We start from the raw sequence: 14233 nt of genomic DNA on the forward strand, positions 1-14233 counted from the left end.
ACCCCTTTAAGCACTCCTTGACAGCTATATGCAAGTCTGAATTAAAGGGGCATTCTCATCTGTGACACTGATGGCATATCACTAGAATATGCCATCAATGTCAGAGAGAGGAGGTGCAGGTCCCGTGTCTGGGACCCACTCCTATCTCCAGCATGGGAACCCAGAGATGAATAGAGAGCAACTGCACAAGTGCGGCCATCCCCAGTGCTATGGTTGTTCCAAAAATAGCCAAGCACCAGCTCAGCCATTTATGACAGTCCCATAATGGTAAATAGAGAAATGTGGGACCTACGAAAATAGTCATGTGCGCCTGCTTGACTATTTTTGTTCTCTAGATAGGAGTGGGTCCCAGAGGTGGGACCCGCACCTATCTGACATTGATGACAATTCCTAGTGATATGCCATCAATGTCCCAGATGGGAATAACCCTTAAGTAGAAACTTTTAAGTCAGGTCTCCAAGCTCCTCAATCACTGACACTAGTTGCTTATTCGCCCTCTATGCACTGACTACATGTGCTTGGTTTATGTTTATATGCAGCAGCCGTTCTGAACAATCTGGGTTGCAGTGTAAAGCATGTGATGGGAGAACAACTACCTGAGCCTCTCATGAGAGCAGGGCAATTTCAAACTATTTCCGATTCCCATTTGATAATACAACTAACTTGGTCATACAAATGAGACAGAAGCAGGGTGATGGTTGAAGAACTGCTGAACAAGCAATCTTCTGCTGAACAATGCAGCCATATGCCTATTAGTCCCTACAGGCAGTTACAGTCAGGCAAACTGGCCAGGCATGTTCGATGACACCAGGCGAAGGACTAACTTTCTCTTTCAGAATGATCATTTGGGTAAGGACTAACTGAACTATATACATTGATGTACTTAAAGACTGTCGGATGAAAAGTGTAAATATGGTCACATCTTTCTACAAGATGATTGTCTGTTATTTTAAACAGGCTCAAAATAAAAAATTTACAAAAAAAGTCATGGTCACCAGTTCCCAGCTTCTTCTATTCCGAGGCTTCTCAGGTCCTCTGCCGATCTCAACTTCCTGGTCTTGATCAACAACAAAGCAAATGGCTGCTCAGGAAATGACCTGCTGAGGCAGATGACCTCTGTGGTCAGCCACTGGGTGGATGTTGGTAGAGACCAGGAATCCAAGATGGGCATAGAGAAATGCTGGTGGGGGATCGGTGAGTATGACTTTTTAAATTTTTCTTTACAACATTCTAAGCCAGTGTTTTAAACCAGGGTTACTTCCAGACATGGAAGAACAGGAGAACTCACCTTTCCAAGCAAACCTTTGTCTCTAGACAAAAACCCTCCGCTATTCTTTACAGCAACATCTAGTGTTCTCCTCTGCAGATCAGGCAGGGACACATTAAACTCAAACCTGCAAAGAACACATAAAAAGCTTTGGTTAAGGGCATTGCTTGGAGGTGATCTTTGAAATGAAGTGTTAAGCTCACTGGCTCCATGGTCACTTGCAGCAGTGTAGTAGCAGCAGCTAGGGGATTGCAATCCCATATTAATGGTCATGGTTCTAGGAATGATGTTACATAATATATTATAAAACTATTTCCCCACATGCAGACGCATTTGGTGACAGATGTAGAAGAGAACTATGGAGTCATAGTAAAGGTTTACTACTGGCAGTAAACAGAGCAACAACAGAGAGGTGAGAGAAAACGTACGTCTGATCAAAGACTGGATTCAGCGTCTTCTTATACACGTGGGTTTTTCTTCTTCCTGATCTCCGCTTGTCTGGTAATAAATACATTCTTACGTATGGATCAGACCCTTCTTCAGAGAATGCTATAAGGTTTCTATAAGAAGAAAACAAAGGGGGTCATTTAGTAAACAGAAATATATCTATATTAGGCATATTTCTGGCCCAGATTCTGGCGCTGCAATCTGAGACTTTCCACGCTCACTCCACTGGGTGTGGCGTGGGTGGGGACGGGCTGGCAGGCCCATCTCATCTCATTAAGAAAATGATCTAAACGTAAAACAGCTAGGAAGCGGTCTTAAATTTAGAAGCGGCGTTGGATCCGCCAAAGTTATGTAGAGGCCGACGCCTCTACATAAATCCGGTGATCCACCGCCAGCGCAGAGAGATGTGATAATACTGGCAGACTTTCCCCTAACAAACTATCAGACCAATACTTTTTTTAATGTAGAATATGAATGGTTGCCACGAGCAACATTGATACTTTTTTTTGTAACAGAATAGCTAATTGTAGTGACCACACCACTACTAGTATTTAAAAGGGTTTTTCCTATTAAGACAACCTATCTAAGTGTCTGATTGGCTGTTGCCCCCACCGATCACTAGAAAAGGGGCCCGTGCTTCCCCGCTTGAATGAATGGAATGGCGGTCATACATTTAGCACTATTGGGCTGCTGCTTGTACTTGGCTATCTCTGGCAGCTCCTTAGAGTTGAACGAAGCACATGCATGTCCGCCGCTCCATTAAAATGTGGAGCATGGGCGCCAGTTCTCGTGATTGGCATGTGGCCATGCAGTCAGACCCCTGCCGATCAGACGCTTAAGGCACCTTTACACTGCTCGATGGAGCAGACGATTGTCGGGAAGGAAGCGTTCCTTCCTGACAATCGCCAGCTTATCAGCCACTCCAGTTGTTCTGAAACTACAACTCCCAGAATCCTCCTTTCAATTCTATGGGAGTTACAAGAACAACTGAGTAAGTGTGCATTCTGGGAGTTGTAGTTTTACAGCAGTTGGAGCGCAGAAGGTTGCAGATCCCTTGTGTAGGAGACCACTGCATTTACATGCAGCAATCCGCTTCACGATATGCGGAGAAGGGATTGCTAATGCCATATCTCATCCCCATACATCATTGTTTGCTGGTGTTGAGAAATCACGATCTGCTGCCGCTAATGATGATTTAGGTGCCCGCACCAACAATTACCTGATGAACAAGCGTTTCGCTCTTTCTTTCATCGGCAGCACCTTTACACCAGCAGATTATCGCCAACGAGTGTTCGTACAAATGCTCATTAGTGATAATCTGCCCGAACATCGGGCAGTGTAACGGAGGATTTAACCCCTACCCTGTGGATAGGGGATAAGTTGTCCTAAAGGGATAACCCTTTAAGGTAATACAATTCTGAGCAATTATCACCATGCCTTATGGCCCTTACCTGCAGGAATGTACCACAACCATCAGCCTGTTTCTGTGAGAGCTGTGTCGAAGAGTTAATTGGATCTGTCCTAGAGGAGACTGTCCCAAGGAGGTCCCGCTGTAAACAGAAAAGCGTACCAAGTAGTCATTAATATGTATGTGTTCACAGTAGGGACTGAGTCTTAAGGTTCCCTAATTGGCAATTAAGTGGGCATTAAATGGATGCAATTACACCAACTAATCTGATTTGTTAGGACACTGTAATGATCCTGTAATCTACAAACAGTCTCACTCCCTATGTAACTACTATAGAAGACAATAATTCAGTGAGGCAAGGCTAAAATGAACTTGAAAATAAGAGACTCTCCTTTTAAACCAATTCATCAGTAAATGTATAAAACTATGGGGAAGATTTATCAAAGCCTTTGTGCACGAAAACTGGCATAAAAAACGGCAAATGTTTGTGCAAAAAAGTTGGGACATTCTTGGTTCTGAAGCCTTTTAAAAAAAAAAGGGTTGTTGGGAGGGGTGTGAATACCCAGAGACTGGCAAAAATTATAGCCCATATCGGGGACACCTCCCAGCTGGCGTGGATTTAATTTTCCGGCGCACAGACCAGAAAAATGAATTTGCTATGAGGCCCAAGTCTCTTAATAAATCTGCTGAATCTTGCTCCAGCAATCTTTGGACTAGCAAATGAAATGCAGGTCTTAGTAAATTGTTCCCTATGTATTTACGGACGCTGCTTAAAATGTAGTATAACTGACACCGAAACTTGACTTACTTCTGAAGCTGCCGCAATCGCTGCCGGAGCTCCTGGGTGGCTATGGGCAAAGATATATCTGAGGCGATGCTGGGTGTGGGCTCCTTCATAGACAGGTGTGAAGGAGAATATGTAAAACTGGAACCTGAGAGGCTGGAGGAGCTTTTGTGCAGCTCAGTTGGTCTCTGGGGACCAGGGTTTTGGGGGCTTTCTTTCTCCCCATTTTCAATCTTTTTATTAGGCTCCATCTTAGGCGTGGGTGGAGGCTTCTGTGCTTCTGTTACAGGTGACGATGTGGTCGGCACTGGTGGAGGCGATTTCCCCTTGAATATGGATGGTCTCTTGACTTGAGATGTATGCTGTTCATCAGGAGACCGCACTGGTCTATCCACATACAGGATCTAGGAGAAGATGAATTCTACAATAAGATGTTGGCTAATCTACAAAGCCACACTAAAAGTGGCTATATCCATATCAGTGAATTATATTTTTCTCACTGATTAATTGCTTGGACTCTTCCTGGGTGCACTTGACGCACGTGAATTCGGATGAATGGATAGGTGATTTATAACAGATTGGTGGTTACATTGGTAACATTAATAAGCTATTATTTTTAGCTGGAATACCCCTTTACATATTCAACTAACCAATGTCTGAACCTAGCAGCCATTTTCCAGCTTTCATTACTTAAACGGGCTTTTGGTTACTAGATAATGATAACCTCTCCTTAAGATAGGTCATAAATATCAAATTGGTTCACACACCCGACACCCCTGCCGATCAGCTGACATCGGAAAACAAGACAGTAGATGGAACCAGAAGCAGAAGGCTCCATACATTGTGTAGTGGCTCTGTCGGTGTACTGCAGCTCGGCTCCCATTTCAGTGAATGGAAGCGGAGTTGCAGTAAGCCGGCATGGCTTCTTCTGCTTCTGGGAGCCGAGCTGCAGTAAGCCGGCATGGCTACTTCTGCTTCTGGGAGCCAAGCTGCAGTAAGCCGGCATGGCTACTTCTGCTTCTGGGAGCCAAGCTGCAGTAAGCCAGCATGGCTACTTCTGCTTCTGGGAGCCAAGCTGCAGTAAGCCAGCATGGCTACTTCTGCTTCTGGGAGCCAAGCTGCAGTAAGCCAGCATGGCCGCTATACAGCGGACAGAGCTTTCTCTTTCCGGCTCCATACTCTGTGTTGATTCTGGCACCAGTGACTGCGGCAGAAAACAGCAGATCGGCTGGAGAGCAGCAGTCAGACATCTCCCCCTCAACATTCTGATGCTGATGATCTATCCTCATGATGATAGGTCATCAGTATCAAGAAATTGGAAAATCCCCTGAGGGTATAATGCTCATTTGGCTATCTGTCCCCACCCCCAATACACAGGGCTGCTTGGCCAAGTATGCATGTGTTGTGAATGGGGAGAGTGGATCTGCAAAAACGCTTCCGTTACAATAATACAACCGCATGCATCCGTCATGAACGGATCCGGTTGTATTATGTCTTCTATAGCCATGACGGATCCGTCTTAAACACCATTGAAAGTCAATGGGGGACGGATCCGTTTTCTATTGTGTCAGATTGTGTCAGAGAAAAGGGATCCGTCCCCATTGACTTAGATTGTGTGCCAGGACGGATCCGTTTGGCTCTGATTCGTCAGGTGGACAGCAAAAGCAGCGTTTTGGTGTCCGCCTCCAGAGCGGAATGGTGACTGAAAAAAGGCAAACTGATGCACTCTGAGCGGATCCCTTTCAGAATGCATTAGGGCAAAACTGATCCGTTTTGTGTGAAAGTAGCCTAATGTGTAGAGTGTATGAAAAAATATAGGCGGCTGTCGCATCACTTTCCACACAGGGAGGAAATTCTGTTTAGGGAGCGACAGGGAGTTTTTGTGCCTATATCATCCCCCAAGGAGATGACAAGGTATTACACCGGGAGCAGTACCATAGAAGGAGATCTGTCAAGGATAGTGGGCTGGGAGCAGGAGCAGAGCCACCTAGAGAATGTGTCTTTCCAGGTCCGACACAGAACAATGGACACGACCCAGTGTTAAATGTAATGTTTCCTATAACACGCAGAGTAAAAGATAATTCATCAGAATCGTGAGACAAGTCATCAAGTCACACTGCCTGCGGTTAGTGCAACATGATCTCGATGACAAGTTCCCTTGAAAACATATTTAAATAGACTGGCTCCACTGTTTGGGTTATGGCTGGCATCTTACAAAATGACTGCCTTGTGGGGAGCGCCTGGATGACCAGTATCGCAAGGAAGGAAAACTGCAGATGACAGACCAAGCAGTGAGACAAACGACACTCTGTAAGGTACCCTACAGAGAGAGAATGAAAATCACTGCAAGAGAGAGACTGACGAAAAACATCTCCGTACCCTCAGGGCAATCTTCATGCTTAGGACGCTGTTCGGCCCAGAGTTGTTCAGCTGAAACCTTTGTTTAATGGTCAGATCTTCGCTGGTCAGGAGCTGACTCAAGGGGATCTTCACGTTTCCCATGGAACTTTGATGGTATTCATCCTTAACCTGTAAAATGGAGAATGTAAATTGTTCCCCATTTATTTTTGCTGCAAGGCACCAGTGCTAACCACTGAGCCACTGTGCTGCCATATGGAGTCTGTCAGGTTTCCAGTAGTGAAAGATTATGTCCCCTGGATAATTTCTTTCACTACATTTCTTTATGAAATAAAAAAAAACAATCAATAAAATATGTACATCAATCATTAACAAATTGTGATCACTAAAAACAATGGCAGCTGTTAAATAAAAATAAATTTAGTGAAATAAAATAAATAATCCGGGGGATTTTCACTGGATCCATTTTTTTCCCTGCTGAATACCAAACACTGCTATACTATTGCGAATGCCAGGGGTTGTCTCACTTCAGTAAGTGGCACTTATGTAGAGAAAGTTAATATAAGCCACTTACTAATGTATTGTGATTGTCCTTATTGCTTCCTTTGCTGGCTGGATTCATTTTTCCATCACATTACACACTGCTATATAGATAATAACAGTACATTAGTAAGTGCCTTGTATTAACTTCCTCTACATGGTAAATGTCATTTGCTGAAGTGAGACAACCCCTTTAAAGGGGTTGTCCAGGATTTTATTATTAAGGGCCCATCCTGAGTATAGGCCATAGATATTGGGTAAGACAACCCACTTTGGTGCTGAAACGGCAACGTTCTGTCCACTGTGTAGTGAACGGAGCTGGTAATCGCAGCGCTGGCTCCCACTTAAAGGGGTTATTCCATGAATAATGTAAGAAATGAAAATATACATATTCTTGTCCATGACAACCTCTTTCTAATTAAGCTAGAACCGGCCATGTTCCTCACATGGATCCAGAGATCTCCCCATCTATTGGCCCAATTGCTCTGCTAGATTAATTTCCATCTGTAAGCTTAGGGGTTGTGTCCTTTCTTATGGGTCTGTCTTTTCTGCTGCTGCAGCTGGTGGCAGTTGAAGGATGGAACTGAGCATGTGCTTCCATCTCGGTGAGCAGAGAAATTAGGGGGAAAAAACCAGCAGGTGGCGCTATACAGATAAATTTCATTGAATAACTCAGTAGCTATAATAAATGCAATTGCAAAAGAATTCAGATCCAGGTGCTGGTTTCAAAACTGTCAAATATTTTTGGTAAGACAACCCCTTTAAGTGAACTGAAGCAGTGCTGCAGTAACCAGTTCTGTCCATTAGTCAATGGACGAACCTCTGTAGTTCCAGAGCCAGAGCTACTCCTACCCAGCTGATCGCTGGTGGTGCTGGGTGTTGGACCCCTGCCATTCAGATATTGATGGCCCATTTTAAGGATAGGCCGCCGTCAATAGTAAAATCCTGGACATCCCCCTTTAAACCTGACCAGAATAATGCAGTTGGCCACACATATAAGCATTTGAGCGTTCTGTCAGCTGATCCCAGGCGCATACACAAGCACGCTAGACCGAGCAAAGCAAGCATGTGCTCTCAATAGGAAGAGGGGATAGGGGCTGATATCTTTGCAGAAAAAAAGGATTGGGCATGTTGAAGTTCAACATATTTGACCCTTATATCGCCTGATATCATGCGAGTATGGACATCCCTATACACATTAGATGTATAGGGTAGGGCTGCACGATATGGGAATTTTGTGCGATTGCGATTAGGGCCCTAAAAATTGCGATAACGATATGCGATGCAATATTTTAAAGGGAATTGTGCTAGAGGTCTATTTGCTTGGATTTTCCCATATGAGCCGCTGACGCGGCTGGGTATGACAGTTATAGGGGATCTGTGGATGGCGCTGTGTTGTGGGGGATCTGTGGATGGCGCTGTGTTGTGGGGGATCTGTGGATGACGCTGTGTTGTGGGGGATCTGTGGATGACGCTGTGTTGTGGGGGATCTGTGGATGACGCTGTGTTGTGGGGGATCTGTGGATGACGCTGTGTTGTGGGGGATCTGTGGAGGACGCTGTGTTGTGGGGGATCTGTGGAGGACGCTGTGTTGTGGGGGATCTGTGGAGGACGCTGTGTTGTGGGGGATCTGTGGAGGACGCTGTGTTGTGGGGGATCTGTGGAGGACGCTGTGTTGTGGGGGATCTGTGGAGGACGCTGTTATGGGGTGGATCTGTGGAGGACGCTGTTATGGGGTGGATCTGTGGAGGACGCTGTTATGGGGTGGATCTGTGGAGGACGCTGTTATGGGGTGGATCTGTGGAGGACGCTGTTATGGGGTGGATCTGTGGAGGACGCTGTTATGGGGTGGATCTGTGGAGGACGCTGTTATGGGGTGGATCTGTGGAGGACGCTGTTATGGGGTGGATCTGTGGAGGACGCTGTTATGGGGTGGATCTGTGGAGGACGCTGTTATGGGGTGGATCTGTGGAGGACGCTGTTATGGGGTGGATCTGTGGAGGAGGCTGTTATGGGGGGGATCTGTGGAGGATGCTGTTATGGGGGATATGTGCTATGACACATAGGGCCATGAGGGGGGGGGGCAGCATAAGACATATAGCATCTTATGCTGGTCCCCCTCATGGCCCCATGTGTCCCCTCATGTGTCCTAAACTGTGCACATAACTGGCTTTGTGTGTAAAGTATTTTACTAGTGTGTAAAACAATCTCTCTCCTATTGATAACAGGTCCAGCCTCTGTACTCACTGTCACTATGAATGCACTACAGCGAGTGGCAGCGATAATAAGTGACGTCAGTCACGCGCCGGCCTGCCTGCTCGCTGCTGTTCGCTGCAGTGCATTCATCGTGACAGTGAGTACAGAGGCTGGACCTGTTATCAATAGGAGAGAGATTGTTTCACACACTAGTAAAATACTTTACACACAAAGCCAGTTATATGCGCGGGGCCCCTTCATATATAATCGCGGCATTTTCGGGTCGGCCAAATCGACATATCGCATTTGCCGATTATCGCGATTCGATTATTTTTTCGATTTATCGTGCAGCCCTAGAATAGGGGGATCGCCCCCCATTCGTCTAATAGTCTGTCTTCATGCATATACCTCACACAGCAGGCTTCTACAATAACTAGTAAAATATCCATCTCAGGATACACAGCCCTCCAACTAAGGTGAAAACCTTTTTTTCTGGGAATCATAAGTGCAGTTTTTGATAAAAAGGTATGAAACCCCTAAAACCAATTCATCAAAACTGTACATTAGCCTGTTGCCAAGACCCCCTTTTATTAGATCCACACAGTCTAATAGGGCATACAGCCAAGAAGTACCCTAATGGGACAACACATTTACCAATAACCTTTGTGTCTAAGTACGGTACTTTTAGTTCTTACTCCCAGACACTTGTCCCATTGGCCGGGACACTGAGGTTCATGCTTAAAAAATGTACTTTGCTATTGGAGAAAAGTGCATGCAGGAGAATGCAGGTCCGGAAAGTTCTCTGCATACAAACGATGGAAAAATCCTTCAGAGAAAATAATGAATACATGGGTTTTATTATTTAGATAAAAATATGTGAACCTAGAGGGCACCTTGCTTTGGCGAGCTGTACACAGGGTGCTCTTAGCACCCAGTAAGTTTATAACCCTTAAAGGAGGGCGAAGCATACATTTATCACCTGCAAACAGTAAATCAGCAGCCTAACAAATGAGCAATACCACTGCAAAGTGGGCCGCTAGATAAAACAGACAGATGGCACAAGCAAAATGTCATGAGGAAAGAGGTGTGCACGGCCCACGCTCCTTTATGTGCCGTCTCCGGCTGGCAAGACAAGAGAACAATTAGCACATGAGCGTGCCTGCGTCATACATGTCCTACAAAAAGCCCTAAGGGGGAAGCACGGTGACCTACCTCCACTTCCAGGTTCTGCCTCTTAGGATTATGGACAAAGAAAGTAAACGTCTGTTCCCATATGGGCTCAATAGTCTTGTGTTTTACCTGTTGGGTGGAGAGGAAGAATCATATAAGAATGGCTAGGTTTCATTTGTTATGTAGCCCCGTTAGGCCCTCCACCAGGCATAACCTAATGCATCAGTCTTTCCTGGAGTCTTAGGCATCATGCAAACAACAGCATTAATTGCAAACCGCAGATACGCAAGATACCGGCCGTGTGCATCCCACACTTTCCGCAGGCCCCATTGTCAAAATGCCTATTCCTGTCTGCAAAGTGAACGAGAATAGGAGATGTTCTATATTTTTTGCAGAACGGACATACAAATGTGGACAGCAAATGGATGACACCCATGTGCTGTCCGAATGTTTTGCTGCCCCCTAGAAATGAATGGATCCGCAAAAAAATACAGATCAGACTCGGACCAAAAATACGAAATACGTCCGTGTGAATGAGGCCTTACTGTATTATATTAAGACCTCAAGCACACTACTGTATATATTTAACGATCTGCAAAATACGGAAACCGGCCGCGTGCATGCTGCAACTTGTTTGTAGAAATGTCGATTCTTGTCTGCAAAACTGACAAGCATAGGACGTGTTCTACAATATTTGGGACAGCCGAAAGGATGCAGACAGCAAGCGGATGACATCTGGGTGCTGTATACATAGTTGGCGGCCCCATAAAAATTAACGGGTCGGCGTGCGATCTGCAGAAAAATGGGTTGTGTCTGGTGTTGCAGATGAGCCCCATTAACCAACACAGAGCTGAACTGCAGTACCAGACACTAACCATGGACTGGTGTGGCACTGTTCCTGCGAATAAAAAGCAGCCATGTGTTTCTAATCCTGTACAACCCCTTTAACATAGAATGCTGGACCTACAGATGACATGGTGCTGAATAGGGTCCTCTTTAGTGATAACTGTTGATGACACTGTCCTGGATTTACTAATATGTCTAAAAAGCGTTGCAACTTTACACTTTTTGGTGCAACTAGGGTTTCTACACTTTTTTTTAAATTTTTTTTTTAAACTAGTCAGAAAGGGGTGGGGCATATCTAAAAGGGGCAGGACTATGTTGGTAAGGGGCTTGGCCTACGATGTGCCATTTTGCACCAAGATTGTTACAAATCGCTAGTCAGAACACACATGGAGTACTGTGTACAGTTCTGGGCTCCAGTGAACAAGGCAGACATAGCAGAGCTGGAGAGGGTCCAGAGGAAGGCAACTAAAGTAATAACTGGAATGGGGCAACTACAGTACCCTGAAAGATTATCAAAATTATGGTTATTCACTTTAGAAAAAAGACGACTGAGGGGAGATCTAATTACTATGTATAAATATATCAGGGGTCAGTACAGAGATCTCTCCCATCATCTATTTATCCCCAGGACTGTGACGAGGGGACATCCTCTGCGTCTGGAGGAAAGAAGGTTTGTACACAAACATAGAAGAGGATTCTTTACGGTAAGAGCAGTGAGACTATGGAGCTCTCTGCCTGAGGAGGTGGTGATGGTGAGTTCACTACGAGTTCAAGAGGGGCCTGGATGTATTTCTGGAGCGTAATAATATTACAGGCTATAGCTACTAGAGAGGGGTCGTTGTTCCAGGGAGTTATTCTGATTGCCTGATTGGAGTCGGGAAGGAATTTTTTATTCTCCTAAAGTGGGGAAAATTGGCTTCTACCTCACAGGGTTTTTTTTTGCCTTCCTCTGGATCAACTTGCAGGATAACAGGCCGAACTGGATGGACAGATGTCTGTTTTCGGCCTTATGTACTATGTTACTATGTTATATTGTGAGTAAAATTCTGTCTCAAAATTGAAGTCAAACAATAGTTGTTATAGAGTTTGACAAAAGTGTCTAATATCCCTGCACCACATGCATCATCCAGTGATACATCTGGTGCAGGTCTAGACAGCCTGGCTTAGTTTACGCCATTTATAGAATTAGTAAATCTGGGCCACTAACTGTTCATATTATTTCTTCATACGATGCAAGAAGTGTGAGGATATAATCACATATGGCAGGTTTGTTGCACATAATTTCAACTGATAAAGCTTCCCATACATGTGAACTATGTTTTTGCACCACGCGTGTCCCTACTCTCACGTGTGGATTTCTGCAGGCCTGATTCAGTTACATGGAACAGGTGCAGAAAGTTCTGAAATAAATGTGCCGCGTGTCAATATATATTTACGCAACCGTATGAATTCTGCTTTTGCATTCCACATCCGTATATCTGTCGTGTCCGCTGCCTCATGAAACTATGGGACTGCCAGAGTTTTGAATAGAGCGGTGGCGCACACGCATGACGGCCCGGCCCATTCAAACCGGGAGTACAGCCCCCCCCCCCCCCTCCCCCGGTCTCATGATCAGCCCCAGCAGTCGAGCTCCCACAGATCAGACACTTATCCGCTATTCTATCAACAGGGGATAAGATGTATATTTGGGACAACCCCCTGAATTTCTCCTAGTCTTCTGAGACAGAAGGCCCACAAGGATCAAAGACATGTGGCCACCCCTTGCCGAAGCTTTGGGCGATCTGTGGAGGTTAAAAAAATCTCACGCCCCTTTAATGTCAGAGTACCTGTGATGTTTTTATATGCAGAGTAACTTGCTACCACCATTCACAAAGCAATCATTGTACTCCACGAGATCTTCCAAACCTACCTTGCTTTCTTGCACATTATGACCCAGAGAAAAGAGCACGTAGGGATTAGGCGTGCTGCCCATCTTCTTTCCTGACTGGAACAGAACATAACGGCAAATATTACGCTGAGACAATAAGCAGATTAACCCAGCGAGTACATATTAGGGACCGGGTTATTGTGGGAAGCAAAATCTGACATTACATCTGATAAAATAAAATTTCTTTCATTCCAAATGAGGTTGGTCAAAGAAACACAGATGTAAATGCAATAAAAAAAATAAAACAGCAAGCCCATGCAGGTTAGAACTGGTAAAGACACCATCGGAGAATGTATGCAAGGATGTAAATGTACAAAGCTTCCAAGCTGCGCAATTGTACATTTGGTTAAAAGAAACAGCGCAAATGGGGGAGGGGAAAAATATGAGTTGGTCAGGAAGCTGCTGTTCTTGCTTACAGTGTTCCGTCCTGGTGAGACCTCTTGGTCGTGGGTTAGGATCATCTATGGTAAAGTACACCTGTCAACTACACATCGCTGAGACAGCCAACCATTGTCATCGCCTATGAATGCCACCTATACAAGGACTAGGATATGTGTTTCTCATCCGTATCATTGGGGGACACAGGCTGGACCTTGGTATAGCTGTTGCCACTAGGAGGCGACACTAAGCAGAAAAGTGTGAGCTCCTCCCTCCAGCTATACCCTTCCTACAGGGACCTAGATAAAACCGTTTTAGCTTTGTGTTCGTAGAAGGCAGACTTCCCTGCTTTGCAGGTCTGCAGATTTTTTCCTTTTTCCTCTTTTCTTCTACCGGGATTACAGGCAGTCCTAGCTGCCTGCACTCCCACCCAGGAGATGAGAGACCAGGGGGTCCCCAAGCCTGCTAGCCCTTTCTGGTCTTCATAAGACGAGGAGGACCAGAGGTTCCTAAAGCCTCTGCATCCTGCCAGCCTTCGGGTCACCACGACCGCCCACAACAAGTCCCCTCTGTTTCTGGTATAGCAGCCCTCCCCAAGGGGCCACACACCAAAGATGGTGACCTGGCTGGAACCGGGGGGCAGAACACGTTAGACGGGTAAGTTTTCCTGGCTCCAACCCCCCTTCACCTGTAGCCCTTCCCCCCCCCCCCAGGAAGCCCACACCCCCACCTGTTTCTCTCTCCTCTGCCGGGGCCACGTGTGAATTGAGGCCCCGGCTTTTACTGCAGCCTACTTCAGATCCGCTCACCGCGGGTACTTCTCACCCGGCTGACACCTCTGCTCGGCCGGGGCTCCTCACGCCAGCACCGCTATACAGGGGGTGAGAAGGAGAGACCTCCAGTGGGTGCGCA

The 14233-nt window shown here is 45.7% G+C and overlaps 1 protein-coding gene across 3 annotated transcripts in view; it reads right to left on the reverse strand.

Moving 5' to 3' along the window:
• Positions 1 to 14233, reverse strand: part of ESYT2 (extended synaptotagmin 2) — a 126032-nt gene that overhangs the window by 4142 nt on the left and 107657 nt on the right. For 2 of the 3 annotated variants that reach the window (XM_040434198.1, XM_040434197.1), the window contains 7 exons: positions 12926 to 13000; positions 10213 to 10299; positions 6286 to 6435; positions 3931 to 4310; positions 3166 to 3264; positions 1696 to 1827; positions 1289 to 1394 (listed from right to left, as the gene is read on the reverse strand). In XM_040434198.1, coding sequence (XP_040290132.1) covers positions 1289 to 1394; positions 1696 to 1827; positions 3166 to 3264; positions 3931 to 4310; positions 6286 to 6435; positions 10213 to 10299; positions 12926 to 13000 — 1029 coding nt within the window. Of the gene's footprint in view, positions 1 to 1288; positions 1395 to 1695; positions 1828 to 3165; positions 3265 to 3930; positions 4311 to 6285; positions 6436 to 10212; positions 10300 to 12925; positions 13001 to 13359; positions 13405 to 14233 lie in introns of all 3 variants that reach the window. The other variant, XM_040434196.1, reaches the window with a different exon arrangement.

This window comes from Bufo bufo, chromosome 5 (genome assembly GCF_905171765.1).
Source record: "Bufo bufo chromosome 5, aBufBuf1.1, whole genome shotgun sequence".
Classification (NCBI taxonomy): domain Eukaryota; kingdom Metazoa; phylum Chordata; class Amphibia; order Anura; family Bufonidae; genus Bufo; species Bufo bufo.